This window comes from Schistocerca serialis, chromosome 10 (assembly GCF_023864345.2).
Source record: "Schistocerca serialis cubense isolate TAMUIC-IGC-003099 chromosome 10, iqSchSeri2.2, whole genome shotgun sequence".
NCBI lineage: Eukaryota > Metazoa > Arthropoda > Insecta > Orthoptera > Acrididae > Schistocerca > Schistocerca serialis.
The window spans coordinates 191251883-191272191 of NC_064647.1; the positions used below are offsets into that span (position 1 = coordinate 191251883).

The following is a 20309-nucleotide window of genomic DNA, read 5'->3' on the forward strand; positions in this document are numbered from 1 at the left end:
TCCTGTCTCTCCCTCCCTCCTCCCCCTTTACCTTTGTCTTCATCTCCCCTCCTTCATCCTCACAACCAAGTGGATCGCTCTCATCCTGGGGTCGGAGAGAGCTATCACTCCTTTCTGACTTACAGCGGCCTGTGCCTTTATACTCTGTGCAAGAGGAACTATCAATTCTAAAATCTATGGTTACCGTTTTTTAATGTCTTATCAGCAGTATTGGAATCTGGGCACCTGAAAGCAAACAACATCTCTCCGTGGTTTTGTAGCTTTTCTCAAGTGAATTTCTCATCTGATACATAACACTGTGAAGAGATAGAGATTTTTTTATTGAAAGATTCTACCAAATAGTCAAAGTGAATTTGAAGCTTGCCAGATTTAATTTCAAACAAACACTTACAAATAAAGCAACAGATTCTTTCTCATCAAAGAACAGCCGTTACTCTACGCACTGCTTTCTGCAAGTTGTCAGCTCTCCATTTTAAAAAAAACTGGTGCATTATATCTCATTTGTGACACACGTATTAATTTAAGACTGTGTCTACTGACACGGTACAAATACATGAGCATTTCATTTGAAGATGGTATGAGAAAGTTATATCAGGAAGTATTGTAATTTATAAAGTTAGTTTACAGTTGAAAATTATTTGAAGGACTCCTTAACGAGGTAAAGGTAGTGGCGCTCAGACTGATGTACACAGAGCAATGCCAGTTCAAACAAGACAGCAGCCATTCATCAGTTGTACTGTAACTTCAAAATGGTGACGGAAGTGCGAGAGCATCACAGCTGACAGACTGAACCTAACTTGTACAGGAATATGGATTACTACATGTAATTTCAGAATTAATTTCAGTTGCTCAGCTGTTGTATAGAGTTTTCAAATCAATCAAAGATTTGTCTCACCATTACTATTGTGCTCATTATCCTCCTCTTCCTCATCTTCGGTGTTGAAGTCTTCACCGTGCCCATTCTTGAGGATCTCTTCATCAGTCTGTAAAATGAAAACACAAGTCACACTTCTTTTCCTTCTCTCACCAGTCTACTGAACGCAACACATGGCGCACTCGCTATTCTGTACGTAGAAGAAGTGACAATATAATAAACAGGTTGGCAGCAAGTTGTGAGGACTTTAGAGTCTAATACTGTGACAATTTGCTTGTTACCGTACCTACAAGGCTGAAACAAAGTGTGCTATCATATACATACAAAATTAACAGTATTATGAAAGCAGCTTTACTGTATGGTTAAATGATGATGGTGTCCTCTTGGGTAAAATATTCCGGAGGTAAAATAGTCCCCCATTCGGATCTCCGGGCGGGGACTACTCAAGAGGACGTCGTTATCAAGAGTAGCACTGAAAGACCTAAGTCGAAACAATGCCCCGGGAATAGACAACATCCCATTAGAACTACTGACAGCCTTGGGAGAGCCAGGCCTCACAAAACTCTACCATCTAGTGAGCAAGATGTATGAGACACGCGAAATACCCTCAGACTTCAAGAAGAATATAATAATTCCAATCCCAAAGAAAGCAGGTGTTGACAGATGTGAAAATTATCGAACTATCAGTTTAATAAGTGACAGCTGCAAAATACTAACATGAATTCTTTACAGACAAATGGAAAAACTAGTAGAAGCCGACCTTGGGGAAGATCAGTTTGGATTCCGTAGAAATGTTGGAACACGTGAGGCAATACTGACCTTACGACTTATCTTAGAAGCTAGATTAAGGAAAGGCAAACCTACGTTTCTAGCATTTGTAGACTTGGAGAAAGCTTTTGAAAATGTTGACTGGAATACTCTCTTTCAAATTCTGAAGGTGGCAGGGGTAAAATACAGGGAGCAAAAGGCTATTTGCAATTTGTATAGAAACCAGATGGCAGTTATGAGTCGAGGGGCATGAAAGGGAAGCGGTGGTTGGGAAGGGAGATGACAGGGTTGGAGCCTATCCCCGATGTTATTCAATCTGTATATTGAGCAAGCAGTAAAGGAAACAAAAGAAAAATTCAGAGTAGGTATTAAAATCCATGGAGAAGAAATAAAAACTTCGAGGTTCGCCGAAGACATTGTAATTCTATCAGAGACAGGAAAGGACTTGGAAGAGCAGTTGAACGGAATGGACAGTGTCTTGAAAGGAGGGTATAAGATGAACATCAACAAAAGCAAAATGAGGATAATGGAATGTAGTCGAATTAAGTCGGGTGATGGTGAGGGAATTAGATAAGGAAATGAGACACTTAAAGTAGTAAAGGAGTTTTGCTATTTGGGGAGCAAAATAACTGATGATGGTCGAAGTAGAGATGATATAAAATGTAGACTGGCAATGGCAAGGAAAGTTTTGCTATTTGGGGAGCAATATAACTGATGATGGTCGAAGTAGAGATGATATAAAATGTAGACTGGCAATGGCAAGGAAAGTGTTTTTGAAGTAGAGAAATTTGTGAACATCGAGTATAGATTTAAATGTCAGGAAGTCGTTTCTGAAAGTATTTGTATGGAGTGTAGCCATGTATGGAAGTGAAACATGGACGATAAATAGTTTGGACAAGAAGAGAATAGAAGCTTTCGAAATGTGGTGCTACAGAAGAATGCTGAAGATTAGATGGGTAGATCACATAACTAATGATGAAGTATTGAATAGAATTGGGGAGAAGAGGAGTTTGTGGCACAACTTGACAAAAAGAAGGGACTGGTTAGTAGGACATGTTCTGAGGCATCAAGGGATCACAAATTTAGCATTGGAGGGCAGCGTGGAGGGTAAAAATCGTAGAGGGAGACCAAGAGATGAATACACTAAGCAGATTCAGAAGGATGTAGGTTGCAGTAAGTACTGGGAGATGAAGAAGCTTGCAGAGGATAGGGTAGCATGGACAGCTGCACCAAACCAGTCTCAGGACTGAAGACCACAACAACAACAACAACAACAACAACAACATGAAAAGGATGGTTGCTACTTGCCACATAGCGGAGATGCTGAGTGGCCTCAGCAGCCAGAGACTGCAGTTTCTTCTTCTTCTTCTTTTTGTGTGTGTGTGTGTGTGTGTGTGTGTGTGTGTGTGTGTGTGTGTGTGTGTTTTGACAAAGGCCTTGTTGGCCAAAAGCTCAATTTCTGACAGTCTTTTTCTAGTGCCTATCTGTCACTCAGCACTGCCGCTATATCATGAGTAGCAACTATCTTTTTCATAATATTGCTACATTCCATCCTGGACTTTTCATTGTCGACATATAAAAATTAATACTTACATTAAGTATGTTTCCTACAAATCGCTTTATTAACTGTGTGATCTATTTAAAACAAGTGCTAACAGGTCCTTTCAATTGATACTGTAAACAAATGTCAGACATGAGGTGCCAGAGTGCTCAACACATTTTCAGGTTTCTTCCTCACAGCTCAGCAAGGTGAGACCCAGAGCACCACTAAAAGTGAAGTCATATCATAATGTTTGTGACTTTGACGATTACTGCACAGCCTGTTGCCCACAGGCCAACTCTGGTGGAGGAAAATGTGGAAATACTGCCTCAGTGCATGTATTCACCTGATTATCACCTAAAGAGTTCCTTTTCTTCCCTTCAAACAAAAAATGTGCAGACAGTGGCTGTTATCTCAAGCAGCAGATGAATTATTCTACGACTGTGTTCTCAAGGTACTGACGTCGGAGTGAAAAAAATGTTTCCAGAACTAGTTTGTGCATCTTGTAGCAATCAGAATCTCCCACAGTGTGGGAAGCACCCATCTCTTGTGACCCTTACTACAGAAATGAACCCAACAGAGAAACAGTAAAGTTGATTCAAATTTGTTGAAAGTTACGAAGAGCTCGGCTGTAAATACTCGGCAGTGTGCCGGAAGCCAATACGGAAAGGAACGGGCACCAATGATGAAGGCACACCCAACCCACGGTCAGGCCGAGAGCCATCAGTGTACACAAAGGTACGACCGTGAAGTTCCATGAGAAGGTCGTGAAACTGAAGGTGATAGAGCGAGCCTGGAGTGGTGTCCTTAGGAAGCGAATGAAGGCCAAGTTTAACATAGGCCGCTTCACAAAACCAAGGTGGTGAAGGGTTCACATCCACCGGGAAAGGCGCAGGTAGTGTGAAGTTAAGCCGCCGTAACAAGTGCCGAAAGCAGACTCCAGGAGGTAACAGAAAAGAGGGACGTGTCCCATACTGGGGATCAAAGGGATCATCAAAGAAGAAGGCATAGGACGGTTGGCCACACAAGGCAGACAAACGGCATGCATACCTGCTGAGGATAAAGTCATGGCGGTGGGACACTGGTAGTTGAGCAGCTTTAGCATACAGACTCTCACCTGGCTAGTGTAAAAGGCACCCGTTGGCCAAACGGATGCCACGATGATGGATACTGCTGAGATGGCATAAGAGGGACAGACATGAAGACACACAAACGAAGCAACCACAGTCGAGTTTTGAACAGACAAGGGACCAGTACAAATGGAGGAGGATAGTTCGATTGGTACCCCAGGAAGTACCATTGACAACACGTAGGACATTGAGGAACCATGTACGGCAGGCTGCCAGGTAAGACACACGAGAGGACCAACAGAGTTTCCTATCGAGCACGAGCCCCAGGAATTTTGTAGTTTCAACTAACATAAGGGCAACAGGCCAAAGATGTAAAGATGGTGGAAGAAACCAATTGCGTCACCAGAAATTCATACAGTGGAAAAACGAAAGCCATTGTCGATGCTCCAGGAGTAAAGACGATCAAGACATCGGTGAAGACGCCACTCAGTGAGACAGGTCCGTGGAGAATGGCAATAGATGGCAAAATTGCCCACAAAAAGGGATCCAGAGATGCCCGGTGGGAGACAGGCCATTATAGGGTTAATGGCGACAGCAAAGAGAATGACGCTCAGGATGGAACCCTGAGGCACACCATTTTCATGGATAAAGGTGTCTGACAAAGCACAAACCACACGCACCTTGAAAACTTGGTCTTTTAGAAATTCCTGAGGGAAACAGGGCAGGCAGCCACAGGAGCCCCACGTGTAAAGAGTACGGAGGATACCATTTCTCCAGCAGGTGTTGTAGGCCTTCTCCAGATTTCTTCAGAAAACCATTCATGACATGGATGGACAATGTAACAAGATGGTCAACTACAGAACACCACGCTCAAAATCCACACTGTGCATTCATCAGTAAATTGCGAGACTCCAGTCACCATACCAGCCGAGCATGAATCATACGTTCCCATCACCTTGCAAACGCAGCCGGTAAGAGAGATGGGGTGGTAGCTAGAAGGAAGATGTTTGTCCTTACTGGCCTTACATATGGGTATGACAGTAGCTTCACACCAGTGTCCGGGAAATGTGCCCTCTTCCCATATGTGTTAAGCAGAAAGTGCTTGCCAGCAAGAGAAAGGTGCTGCAACATCTGAATGTGGATGGCATCTGGCCCTGGGGCAGAGGATTGGGATGAACTGAGAGCATGATCTAGCTCCCTCATAGTAATGGCGGCATTGTAGCACTCTCGATTCAGAGAAGAGAATGGTATCGGCCAAGCCTCCTCTGCTCGTTTCTGATGGAGGAAGGCAGGGTGATAGTGGGAAGAGCTCAAAACTTCCACAAAATGGCGGCCCAAGGTGTTGGAGACAGCAATAGGGTCCATGATGACACTGTCTGCTACTGTCAGGCCGGAAATTGGGGAATGGATCTTGATCCCACAGAGCCGTCAGAGGCTGGCCCACATGACAGAGGATGGGGTGGAATTGTTGAAAGAACTAGTGAATGAAATCTAGCTAGCTCTTTTGCTATCCCGAAGAATGCAACGACAGTTCACACACATCTGTGTATAATTAATGCAGTTTGCGGTTGTAGGTTAATGGTTAAAAACGCGTAGAACATGTCACCTTGCGCAAAATGTGTCGTGGCATGCCTTAGTCCACCGAGGGATTGGGACACAATGTGGTAAAGAGGAAGTGCAAGGAATGGAACGTTCTGCAACTTGTCATCCCAAATGGGAAAATCTTGTCCTTTGAATGTCACCAGGGAGGAGTAAAGCTGCCAGTCAGCCTTAATAAGCTTCAATTTTAGCGTGCATGGGGATCGGGTAGGAGTCAGCAAAGAAGAAATGGTCACTCAAGTACATTTCAGGAAGAACAGACCACTCAAGACGATAGATGAGCTGGGCTGTGTAGAAGGATAGGTCCAAATGGGAATAGGTGTATGAGAACTTGGAAAGGAAAGTGGGTGCTCCCGTGTTAAGGCAGAAGAGGTTAAGTTGGTTAAGATGATCAGCTAAGAGGCCCCCTCTCCAACAGGTCCTTGGAGAACTCCAATTTGGATGATGCACATTAAAGTCACAGAGTAGCAAAAATGGGGGAGGTAGCTGCCCAATAAGCTGAAGAAAATCTGCCCTGGTGGCATCGAATGACATAAATGGTACAGAGAGAAAAAGTCAGGTGGTAAAAGAAAAGACGAACTGCAACAGCTTGAAGATGGGTAGTCTGGGAGATGGGTTGACTATGAATGTCATCCCGTATAAGCAGCATGACACCACCATGAGATGGAATGCTGAGCTCAGGGGGAAGGTCAAAACGAATCAGTAACAAATGTGAAAGCTCAAAGCGGTTGTGAGGGTGCAATTTTGTTTCCTGAAGGCACAGTAAAATGGGACACTGCGATACTAAAAGCAGCTGTAAATCCACAAACATTCCATTGGAGGAGAGTCATGGTGAGCTGCTGAGTGACAGCCTGTGAAGAGTCGCTACTACAGGGTACAGAAGCAGGAGGATCCTGCTCCATGGGGTCCACAGAAGCAGTGGCTTGCTTGTACAGTTGGTCTGTGGAGTCCAACGCTGAAAAACGGTGGTGGTGCACACCAGCGACACAGAGCCCGGACGGGCTAAGGTATCACGTGGCAACACCGTCAAAGAGGATCTTCGAGTTGGCAAAGGGGAAGACCGTTTGCCTTTGGTGGACTTCTTCGAGCCTTTCCAGTTAGAGGAAGACTCGGGTGTTGGTGGCTGGAGGGGCATAGGAAGTCTCCATGGAAATACTCCTTCTGTCCATTCCAGCCAATCGGTTGTGTAGCTGATGGCCTCACCCCTTGAGGCGAGAGTTTGATGGCTTGTAGCACAGCTGGATGGGGGTATGGTGATGCTGCCTTGCCACTGGGCGATCTCACAACCTCAGAGCTGAATTTGAGGTCGCATGTCTGCGTGGCCATGTCCTTCATGGAGCGAGCGGTAGCAAGAACAGAACTATAGGTGCCAGATGGGAGAACACAGGGTTTGCGACTAGCCAGTAATTGGCGAGCAACTTGGTAAGACACTTTTTCCTTTACCCAGATCTGTTGAACAGCCCACTCATCAAGACACATGGGACAATCCCGAGAGGAGGCAGCATGGCCGCCATTGCAGTTGATACAGTGGGGAGAAGGAGGCGGACAGTCACCCTCGTGCACATCCCTACCACAGGTTACACATTTGGCTGGGTGTCAACAAGACATTCTAGTGCGGTTGAAACGATGACAATGGTAGCAGCGCATCAGGTTTGGAATGTAAAGCTGGTGACGATTTCATAGCCTTCTTTTTGATCTTTGATGTACGCACCACTATATCAAAGGTGAGAAAATGAGTGCAGGTGGGCACTAAGGAGGAAACTACCTTTTCCATTACACAATGGATGGCAACAACACCCTGATGAGAGAGGTCAGATTGGATTTCGGCATCGGTTAGACTGTCGAGCAGCCTGGTGTAAATTACACGGGAAGGATTCAAAGTTCTATGGGCCTCGACATGAATAGGGTAGCCGCGGAGAAGCGAGGAGGCAAGCAGTTGTTGTGCTTGAGAATCAGAAGTAGTCTCCAAAACAAAGCACATTCCGTAAATGAGAGAAGGATTACACAGGGCCAGCAATTGCATCAACACCTTTCTGAATAATAAATGGATTTACCGTGGCGAAGGACTGACTGTCTTCCGTACATAAGACCACGAGGAACCATGGTGCAGTGGGGAGAGTCTTAAATCATTAGCCTCATTACGTTTACGTTTCGTAGACATTTATTCGGAAGATGTTTGACTCATTGTGAGAAAATCCTCCACGACTGCCAGCATCTCCAATGGCACGCACCTTCCAACTGCGGGCCCCCTTCACAAAGGGGCGCACCTGCCTTAGGTGATTGTCCACACCTCCCGAACACCTGACAGAGGGACCACTTGATAATTTGGGAAGGTTGCACATCAGGAAATCACACCTCTCTCGGCCTGGCCTGTGCCAGGGGGTATGTGCGAACCCTACCTGTCGACCAGGGGCTGGAAATTACGCGTTCCCAGTCACCTGTTACGCATCAGATGCGTGGGCCGGTCTTCAGGAGCACATGGAGAGGAAGAAGAAAAAGAGAAACCTCAAACGCTGAAGTGGAGGAATGAGAGGAGAAGGGAAACAAACAAAGGAAAAGGGAGTGAAAAACAAAGGTGAGACTGTTCTTACATCAGCGACAGACAATGCAGAACATTGACAATAACATCCCAGACATGTTCCCCAAAAGAAGCAAAAAGAATAGCAAGAGGATAGACATGCAGCACGGAAGGGAAAAAAAAAACGCTACAAAGGCTGGAGCCCTCTGGTAGCCAAGCTCAAATCCGCCAAAGTGTGGTGAGCCACCTGGGGGTAAAACAGACAGCTTGTTGGTTGCCATGCCCCCAAGGAAAGTAGCACAGTGGCTCCAGCTTACTTCATAGATCACGTCACTGCTTTTACAGATAGCTGTCTTTGGTGGGATTGGTGATGCTTGTGACAAGACTGGAGTAGTTGGTGGTGGGAGGATGTATGAGACAGATCTTGTATCTAGGTTTATTACAGGAAATGAGCTATGATGCAAGGGCTGGGAGCAGCGGTGGAGTGGGGACGGGCAAGGATACTGCGTAGGTTTGGTGTGAGGAAAGGGACGGATAGTGGGTAGGGTATTCTCATTTCAGGGCACGGTAAGAGGCAGCCAAACCATTTCCTCCATCAACTCTCCACAGTTCCTGTTACTTTACCACACAGCACCCTGCTTGTCACTCTCCTTTTACACTAACATCCTTAATGCTCATGGCCTTGTCGCTACTGAACACTATCTTTCTCAACACCCAACCGATTCCAAACATACAACCTCCTTCCTGGTCGGCATGAACAACTATATCCTCACCCATATAGAGAGTTGAAGGCATCACCTACAAACAAACCATGGTATGGCAACGGGCAGCCACTCAGCACTATCATGTGCCAATCTAGTCATGGGCCATCTAGAGAAATCCTTCCTAGCCACCAAGAATCAAAAGTCCCTCACCTGTTTCAGGTTCACTTATAACATTTTCGTGATCTCGACTGAGGGAGAGGACACCCTATTCACAGATCTCCAGAACCTCAACACCATGTCCCCCATTTGCTTCACCTGCTCATCCTCAACTCAGCAAAACACCTTCCACGATGTCGACTTCAACATCAAAAATAGCTACATCAGTACCTCCGTCCATATCAAACCTACCAACCACCAGAAACATCTCCACTTTGACAGCTGCCACCCATTCCACACCAAGAACTCCCTTCCTTACAGCTTGGCTGTCTGTGGCCGTCGCATCTGTAGTGCCAGGCAGCCCTCTCAAAATATACCAACGATGTCACCAAGGCCTTCACACTGCAATTACCCTCCCAATCTTGTACACAAACAGATCTCCTGTACCCACCACCTCCTGAGTCACCATTTGGCCACAGAGGAGCACATCCCTAGTGATGCATTACCACCCAGGCCTGGAACAACTGAGTCACATTCTCTACCAGTGTCTCAGCTACCTCTCATCATTTCTGAAATGAAGAATTCCCTATACACAATCCTTCCCAACCTTCCCACTGTGGTATTCCATCACCCACTGAACATAAGCAATAGCCTTGTGCATTCCTAATCCATCCCTGATCCAAACCCCTTGCCTCATGGCTTCTACCCCAGATGCAAGACCTGTGCCACACATCTTCCCACTACCACCTGCTCCAGTCCCGTCACAAGCATAACCTATCCTATGGAAGGCAGGGCTATCTGTGAAACAGTGAAATAATCTACAAACTAAGCTGCAACCACTGTAGAACTTTCTATGTCAGCACGACAACCAACAAGCTGTCTGTCCATATGGGATGGCCACCATCAAACTGTGCACAAGAAACAGGTGAACTACACAGTTGCTGAGCATACTGCCCAACACAATGTTCTTCACTTCAAAAACTAATTCATAGCCTGTGCCATCTGGATCCTGCTCATCACCACCAACTTGACTGAATTGTGAGAGTGGGAACTCTTGCTGCAATATATCCTATGTTCCCATAGCACCTACCTCCCCCCCCCCCCCCCTCTCCCCAGCCTCAACCTACATTAGTCCCTGTCATTCACCCACCTATCTCCTTCCCTGCTCTCACTCCAGCACTATACAGCCTTCTTCTCTGGCACACACTCACAGTCACTTTCCCCCTCCTGTACTTATTTTCCAGTTCCCCCACCCTGGCCCGTTGCCCAACCTCCTGACTGCACCTAGCTGCTCTAACCTCTCCCCATCTTGTCCATGCCTGCTTCCACAAGTCGCACTTCACTGTTCCCCACCACTACCTTGCTATCCCTCCCCCTTCATGCCCTAGCCTCCTCGTTACCCCCTCCACCCAGCCTGCCTCTCACGCCATGTGCTGTAGCTCATAGCATGGTTTCTGTGGCCAGAGACAGTGCTCGTGTGTGTGCAGGTGCAAGCTGTGCTTTTGTGAATGTTTGTGTTTTGTCTATTTTAGAAGAAGGCCTTTTGCCTGAGATCTTAGATGCTGAGCAGTTTTTTTTTTTCCTTCTCCTCCCCCCCCCCCCCCCCCAAACTCAACATCTCCTCTATGTCATAATTACATCCTAAACTTTTCACTGTTTGATTTTACTATAAGACTGGTTATTCACAATTCTGGTTAGAGAGAACTGTAGGCCAGGGGCATACGTGATAAGATACGAACACAGAACTACATATATACTGTCACAACTTCTTAGCATTACAAGAACACAGAGTCCCATCTTCTCGAGATACTGTAGTTCAGGGACAGGCACAATAATTTGGGGGTGTTGCAGGAATCAATTCCTGATTCCTTCTTCTTCTAGGTTTATGTCAATGACATAACACTACAACTCACATCTAGTAAGTTATGCTGACGATACCTCCCTCATGTTGTGTGAAAGACAGAGGTATTACAGTCAGTTGTAACTATATGTGTGATGGAAGTACCTAAATATTTTCTACATCAAGTCCTAAATGCTAAAACCCATAAATCAAAGCTACTAACATTTAACGCAACCAGCTCTCACCAGGCTGAAGTAAACGATACATGTGGTATTATGTCAGCAAACACAGAAAAATTCTATTTCTTGGTGTCCTCTGGACAAAACTTTTCTTTGATTAAACCACAGATTCTGTACATAAGTGAAGAAATCGGAAGTGGCTTGTATCTGGCACATGCCAATTCTTAAAAATGGTATACTACAGAACAGTTTATCAATTTCTTAACTATGCTATTGGGCTGTGGGGCAGACCTACAACTGAATGATTGGTTGGTTGTTTTGGGGAAGGAGACCAGACAGCGAGGTCATCGGTCTCATCGAATTAGGGAAGGACATGGAAGGAAATCGGCCATGCCCTTTGAAAGGAACCATCCCGGCATTTGCCTGGAGCGATGTAGGGAAATCACGGAAAACCTAAATCAGGATGGCCGGACACGGGATTGAACCGTCGTCCTCCCGAATGCGAGTCCAGTACAACTGAATGGGACACTGGTATTACAGAGAAGAGAAATTAGATCTAGGCAAGAGAGTCAAGCTGTGAATCATTTGTCCAACATAAATATTTAACTATATCTTCCTTATTTTTGTGTAAACTTGTTACACATCTATGTTTAGTCTAAACAAAGTAAGTAATTGCAGTGATACACATAATTATGATTCAAGAAGCAAGGATAACTATATCAGGCAGCAGATAAAATTAAAAATATGAATAGGCAAATATGGTCCAACAAGCTGCCTAATACTTTGAAAACTAGTAAAGCAAAGTTGTTGCATGGCGAGTTAAAAGCTTTCTTTGTAAATAAGAGTATGCGTATACAGAATTCTAAGCTACAAGACTTCCGTTACAACATGTAATATGTTAAGAATAATAGAATGAATATATGTATCATTACTATAAGTAAGTATTATTTATACTTATTTATTACGCAGCCAACGTATGATGTTCGTAAAATTCATCAGCTTCATGGCCACATGCAAAAAATGTAAATAAATAAATAAAAAGCAGTACTTTATCGTTCATGTTTATTGTAAATAATAATTACAATACTAGTAATGTTAATGCAGGCATTGAACTAGCTCACTGTTGTTAGTTCTGTGCATATGCTAATGTGAACATCTTCAACAAGCTACAATTAGACATATGGCATGATACTGGAAATCCTCATTGCTTTAAGAAAAAATGTTAACCACTCCTTCTACAAAGTCAGTTGTTATCCAGATTCTAGGACTGAACTCTGTATCTGCATGAGAAGAGTGATTGTTTAGTGCATTCAGATGTCTATTCTTATCATGGAGATAATAGTCGACCAGTGTATCAAGGTGCTTACATAGGTATTAAGTTAGCTATTAGCTATATCACGGAAATGCTATTGTCAGCTTCTTTTTTTCTCCCAACTGTAAAACGGTGCTGTCTTTGAGGTGTTTAACAGTGAATATAAGTTTTATTTCTCATTTATGGTGACTTCAGATATAAAGTAATATCGAGTGAACCATCTGCTCAAAATTTTATGCAGGTATGGCACGTAACTGACTACAGCATCGCTTACAGAATTATCCTGGAATTATTTACGCCTTATAGTATCCATACAAAATTAGGATGGTCTGGTCAGTCACACCATCAGTTACAAATGTAATGTGTTTGCTATTGCACATACTAAAAAAAATTGAAAACACCCAACATTTGCTAAATACTGAAGATGGAAAGAGTTATGTGAATATATAGAAAAATAAATATTCAAGAGTTGCGCATATGTACACACTGGCACTGCCAATTAATACTTAAAAATTCTTTGTTAGTTACTCTCTCATATTCACATTCAGTTTGTAAAATTATCACAAACGCAGTCACTCGGGGCATTGAGTTATTTTGTCCTTGCTGACTTTCACGGACGGGGTACTGGTTTAACCAGCAGGTCGGGAACATCACGATAACGCAAGATATTTGGTCCACTTTTAGAGTCTGCAATGTGAATATAATGGTAACTGTGAATCTGTTAACATTAGGCACCTATATTTTTTTGCAGGATTGTCGAAAAACTGCACCGCACTTTAACAAAGAAAATAAAATCAAATACAATCAACCTACACCGGTTCACGGTCTGTACATTGCATCCTCCAACTTTTAAGATAACAGGCGTCACTAGCCTACATTTATGCACATTTTGTGTCTTGTAGCCTAACCCGCTCTCAAAATCAAACTAGTACATTTGTTGTTGTGCAGCCTCTCTTTGCGAACTGTTAACAAATTACACACAACACTAAAACTGTTTAACTTCATATGTTTCGGACTGACATGTGGGCAAAATACACTCCTATACCAAGAAATTATCAGGTGTGGCTTTGTGGTGTTATGTACCCTACAATTATACTTACAGTCTCCGGCATCGTATAGACGCTGTACATCGTGCACCCATGTGGTCACCAGTGGATTTCTGTTCCACCTTCATAATAAGATTTCAGTAACTGACACTTAACAGGAGACGTGCGGCTCTTAAATGCAACACCCATTGCCTTCCCTTTTCTTTAAACAAAAAGAAAAGTCCGGTATCTGAATATTTCTACTATTTACCGAATTAAATCGAGAAATCTGCCGGATTTCATTGAAAAGCGCGCGCTTTTCAGTACATTTAATTAATCTTTAACGCCAAATTTAACCTCATCTCTTATACATTGAATTTCGCACAGCAAGTTCTTCACAAATCTGTTTACCACCCTAAATAAATTAAGGGGTGCAGTATTTTGATATTCCAGTCTAACAATCTGACCTAAAAATATCATTTCATTTCATTTAGGATGAACATTAAGGATACTTTTCGGAAACACAACCACGATTTGTTTGCAATGCTCAAAAAAACTCTACGCCATTCTGTTTTATTTGTTCGCTTGGGGTTGTCAAATAAACCAAATAGAATGTTGCGACTTTCACTGAAAGCGCATTCATTTGGCATATGTCAGTCATCTCAGAAAACATAAATGCACGTGGACAGTTCGCTTTATTTTCTTGTGTATGAGTGAGGCATTAAAACTATCACAGGGCTTTATATTTCTTTTTTAAAAATGTTGCAATTTTAGAATTGCGGAGAAACGAGTCCAAGGAAATCGTATCAAAGATGTCACTTTCCAACGGAGATGCCGATACAGTCTTTGAAGTGTTACCAAAATGGCACACATAAATCATTGCAGCCATCACGCTGCGCTTAGGGCATCGCATGGAGGATAGTGGAATGGACGTAATTTATTATTTACTGTGCATAGTGAGAACGTAGTACGAAAGTTTAATATTGTTTAGCTGACAGCGCTACTCTCAGACGAAGGATGAAAACTGTTGTTTTTCCAGGCAGTGATGTTAACCATGCATTTCGTAGCGTCGCTTAATCTAATGAATATAATAAATCCCCTTTCTAGTGTCTCAGTACGCGCAGAGTAATTATCGTTTAAAACTAGACTGGAAAGAATTACTAATTATTTCTTTGGCTTAAAATTGTATGAATTTGTGTCGTGAAGTAAACTAGGAGACAGTTGCTGAAACCCGTTGTGGTATATTTTTATATCGCTGATGCAGTCTTCAATTTTTTTTGGAGTTTACTTAGACCTCTAGTTCTATAAAATCTGATTTTGCATGCCAATTAAAGAAGACATCAAGAAATCGTTCAGTCACCCCCATAACTTCAATCTTTTTATTGTTATCAAAAACGTTTTCAACGTAGATGTCGGCCCCCGTCGATCCACAATACTTTTGATTCCCCTCCCCATTGCTCCTTTGTTTTTACATAATTGTGTCTATTATTCATATTACAATTTGATTTGCGTCATATCACGGCTATCTGCAAGTAGGAGGAGGCGTGATTATAACATCTATAGTGCCGTATATCTCTGAACCATAACTAGTCCTAGCGTTCATAACACCCGCGGGACACTTTAATTCCAATTTCTAAATTTGTTTGTCGTTTTTGCGTTACATTTTAGTGCTAAAGTATAGTACTTCATTAAGTGTGCTATATTCAGTTTCCTGTTTCATGAGCCGTTGTGCCATTAATTGCTATTCTTTGATCACTGATTATTTTTCTTAATAAAAACTGTTACTTGACATCCCGATAGACGCGACGTAGGCCGAAATTTTGCGTGCTGTAAACATAGAAAATTCTATTAAAAAAGAGAGAGAAAAGGAGGAGGGGGGGGGGGGGGGGAGTGCATGCAGGTAGTAGTTCGTCAGTAGTATGTAACTCGTCATAGAAGCTCAATTACATGTATTTCAGAACATATTTATTATTAATTACTAGATGAATAGATGGAATAGAAGCCTAAATTTCCCGAGCCTCAAACGTTTAGAGACCTAACTAAACTATCTTGACAACTCGAGTTCCCTCAGTGCAAAGCAACTCGTAATTAATAATTCTGCCATTACCTCTCCAAAATATTTCAAAAACAGGGGTAGGGGCAGAAGACACGTTTATTTCCTTTTTGTTTACGTACAGCCAAACTTGCGTCCTAGACAAATTTTGTGTAATAAATGCTTGAAGTGAACCTTGTTTATCTTTTGACATTAACTAGGAGTTAAAAATGTGGGAGCTGTTAGAGTGTAGTGAGCATGGAGATTTGTTACCAGTTTTGTTTTAAATATTCTCACTGGATGGAGGTAGTGGGGAGAATATTGTGAAAACAGAAGAGGCTCTTTTGTATGTGTTCAGCAGAAACATTTTGACTGAGGTACAGTTAGGGAAAATCTGTGGCCTTTCAGGTACAATTGGAGGAAGCAAGTAATAAATTAATCAGGATCAAGGGACACACATGGGATGTTTGGCAACTGGCAGTTGGTACAAAGGCAGGGAGGAAGAGAGAGTGTTTCGATAGATTTATCGATAACACTAAAAATATGTATCCATCACTGACAGAACTATGTGAGGAAGAACCTCGTGTAAGACTAGGAGCAGGAAACGTGCAGTATATGTCAACCAAGGTCAGGAAGCCTAGAAATATGCAGATTGTTTGGAATAACAAAGTGCTGTCCTGGGCAGTAGCCTTGAGTAAGTTACAGACCGTCAGTAACAGGAAAGCTTGGGAGCAGTGTACCAGGCCACAACATTTTTGAACCAAATGCACAGTTAAGTCAAGGTATAGAAGACTGAACCTTTTTATATAAAGGTTTTTCAAAAGAAGACCATGCAGTGATAGCGGGTGGAGAGGAGGGACTTAAATGGTGAACTGGATAAGATAACTTCCCTGACTCATGGCGCTGATGTATACTTTGTCAAATTGTTCCAGCATCTTTGTCGGCCATGCTTAAAAGGAGTTGTGAGGTGAGTTAAAGTGGGGTTAGAGATAGTGATGGGAGCCAAATTTGCACATCTTGTTCTGGTACCAGTTGGGATTATCAATAAATGGGGTTTCACTAGGCATGGCCTACACCTAAACGGAACTGGAAAGGGAAGATTGGTAGAGCCAGGTCATGGAAATTAGGTGGTGGATCTTAGGACATGCAAAGTCAAATACCTGTTGTGATGGGTGGGAGACTAGATCTTTTTAGGATAAATCCAGACAACAGGTCCCCTGTATAAAGACTATTTCCAGGGTTTTAATAGTTCTGCAATAATCACTTTCGCGATGAAGTCCAACATTTAGTATCCTCATTGTATGAAAGAACAGACTTTTACTGTAGAATTACTTCAAAGGGTGGAGGATCATGCATTTATATCAGAAAAGGAACAGTTCAAATCAAGACATGACATTATTACAGCAAGTAAAGACAAACAATTTGAAATATTAGCTACTGAATTTCGGCTACATCAAGAAATGTAGCATTTTGTGTGTATCTCAGTCACACATTTGTGGTGTGGACACACTTTTCAATAACTTATAGAAGTTCCAAGTAAACTCTGAACTACAGAACTCAACATAATTTTGTGTGGAGTCATACATACAAATATAAATTACTCTTAGCACCCTCATCAATATCTTTCATTTTTTTTAGTATGTTCCTGTTTGTCAGTAGTGCAACAAGTGTTAGAACAATGACTGCATCAGTAATTGATGATATCACCATAGATATGGACAAAGATAAGTGTAATGTAGCTACAAAAGATTAGTTCTCCCAAATAACAGTAAAATTTGGTATGGAAAAAATCCCTGAACTGCTGGCTTAGGGCCTACCAAAGGCATGTATCAGACATCAAAGTAAAAGGTGTTTCAAGAGAACTAGCTAACCAAAGTTGAGATGAAGTATATAGAGAAATCAATGTAAATGGGAAATTCTCAACATGATTTAAATTGAACTTTGAAAAGACATTTCCAAAAAAATGCACATCAGTATCTGTGTTCCACACACAAAAAAGGATAACAGCACATATTAGGAAGACCTCCAAAACCTTCAAGTATCCCAGTTCCATTAAAAAAGAGTCATAATGAGCCACAGTTCTTAAATTTCCATCACAGGTACGAAAAGGTATAGAGAAAGACGCTAACTGATGGAAAAAAGTAATTTGATGACAAAATAACATAGTACAGAGAATAAAGGCAAAGCAGGCAGGGGTGCCATTAAAAAGGAAACAGGGAGAGAGAAACAAAGGAATAAAAGCATACTGATAAGGGAGGGGGATAAAGTATAAATGATCAGCACCAGCTGGCAATGTGAACAAGCATTTTCCAGGTATTTGAGAGAAATGACAACAGAAATTCTCCAAAACAAATATAGCATGTGTAATTAAATTTTCACTATGTACAATGATATTACTACCAAGGATTAAGTCAGTAGAACCGTAGAAAACATTAAGCGTAAAAAGTAGGTAGGTATAGATGAACCAGCAATGTGTGAGCTGAAACAATGCATACAGAGTATTTAAAACAGTCAAGAGTTGTATCTCTACTAAAGAAACGTACTGCAGAAGACATATAAAACTACCAGCCCATTTCCCTGCTGTGATCATTCTCTAAACTAATAGAATCAATTATGACTGACGGATTAGTGAATTAAAAATGGAAAGCCCAGGGTGGAATACCGACAGTTATGAAAAGGTAGACTGCTATTCACCTTAAAGCTGACATGTTGAGTTGCAGACAGGCACAACAAAAAGACTGTTACACACTAATCTCTCAGCCAGAGCTTACTTCAGAGAAGAAAGGAAAAAAACTCACATTCACATAAGCAAACATGTCATGCATACATGACTTCTATCTCTGCACACTATAGCCAGAGCAGCTTTAGTCTGAGAAATAGCGGTCGTGGATGCATGAAGTGTGCCTACTTGTGTGAATGTGTGTGAATTTTGTTTTCTTTTCTGAAGATGGCTCTGGCCAAAAGCTTAATTTGTAACAGTCTTTTTGTTATGCCTGTCTGCAACTCAGTGTGTCATTGTTACGGTGAGTAGCAGTCTCTCCTTTTCGTAAATGATGTGATTAGTGAACTGCTTGAATAAGTGAATAATGAATCGCAGTTTGGTTTCTAAAGTGGTAAAAGTGCAGAATCAGCTGTAGTAGAACTCAGAAAAGTGGAACTTGATGCTCTTGACAAAGGTGAGTGTGCCACCGGCATATTTTTAGATTTTTCTAAGACTTTTTATTGTGTTGACTGTAAGATACTTCTAAATAAGCTAGAAGTGCTAGGAACAAGAGACAAAGCTAATGACTGATTCTGATCATACCTATCACAAAGAGTAGGTATAACACAAACATCGTATAAATCGAAACTTTTAGAAAGACACTTACCAGAACCAAACTACATTAATATAGGAGTTCAAAATTGTTAAGGCTTTCATGGCCACTTGTTTACAAATTGCCAGTTGGATTCTGTCTTGGGTTCTTCAGGAGATGTTTGTTTAATGATGTTTCGCCAGCAAGAGTGGTTGGCATTGTCAAAGCTTCACCCTCCATTGCTAGCGGTTGACTGGAGACGAGCTCGCAGCCGCATATTATGTGTACCTGGCACACCAACATCTGAGGACTGTTCTGTGGGCATTTCATTTATGGTTCTCCCCTTGCTGCAGAACACATACAGGATCCACTCACCTTGGCACTTTTTTGTTGAAGCTGTTGTCATGTTTATTTATTTCTATAGCTTCCCTGAACAAGCAGGTATGAGAGTTCTTCTCTATAGCAAGAACTTCCATGTCAGTGAATTTTACTGTGTGGTCGATCTCACGTATACTGGCTCCTCCACAGCCAATTTTTCCACCTACCCCAACCTGTAGTGTTACTTATGTTCAGTGATTCTGCTGCTGATTGATCATCCAGTCATTCCATCATAGATTTCTTCACATTTACATAATATGCAGTATGTTTCTGAGACCAAACACATATAAAAATTCACCGACACGGAACTTCTTGCTATAGAGAAGAGCTCTCGCACACGCTTATCGAGGGAAGCTATAGAAATACACAAACATGAAAATAGCTTCAACAAGAAAGAAGAAATCCTCAAGCTGAATGGATCCTGGACTCCTGTTCTGCAGCGAACAACTGTTGCTGGTAGCAAGGGGAGAACTGCAGCAGTAACGACCATGGGAAAGCCCTTGGAAAGTGGCGCTTCAGGTACATATAATCTGCAGCCATGAGCTCGTCTCCAGTCCACCACCAGCAGCGCAGGGTGAAGTTTCGACAATGCCAGCCACTCAAGCTGGCAAAACATTAGAAAAATCATCAAACATTGGCCAAAGAACCTGAGACGGATTCAAACAAGCAATTTTTCGCTACAGCAGCTTCTAGTGTGGCATATTAGGGCCAATAATCTTCCTGATATACATCAGTGACTTTTCCAATAGTGTTCATCATGGGGAAAAAAATCCTGTTTACTGATGATAGTAATGTTATAGTCACTAAGAAATCAAATTCTGTCATCAGCGTGTAACAGCAAGTGTGTTTCAGTTACATACTGTTATTAGCTATGGCATTCTTTCCTGGGGAACAAACATGCAAAGTATGAACACAGTTTTCAAACAACAGAAAAGGGCCTCGTAAATAACTGTTAAAAACGCAGGGGATTTTAACTGCATCATGTGAGTACATTTACCAGTCAACTGTACATATCAAAAAT

General features: G+C 42.2%; 1 protein-coding gene across 1 annotated transcript in view; it reads right to left on the reverse strand.

The window, feature by feature from the left end:
- LOC126424669 (zinc finger protein 672-like) overlaps positions 1-13873 on the reverse strand; it is a 125975-nt gene extending 112102 nt beyond the window's left edge. Inside the window, exons 1-2 of the mRNA XM_050087399.1 lie at positions 13661-13873; positions 896-983 (exon numbers count right to left, since the gene is read on the reverse strand). Of these exons, the coding sequence (XP_049943356.1) occupies positions 896-983; positions 13661-13690 (118 nt within the window). The 5' untranslated portion in view covers positions 13691-13873. The remainder of the gene's footprint in view (positions 1-895; positions 984-13660) is intronic.
- Positions 13874-20309: the final 6436 nt, after the last annotated feature.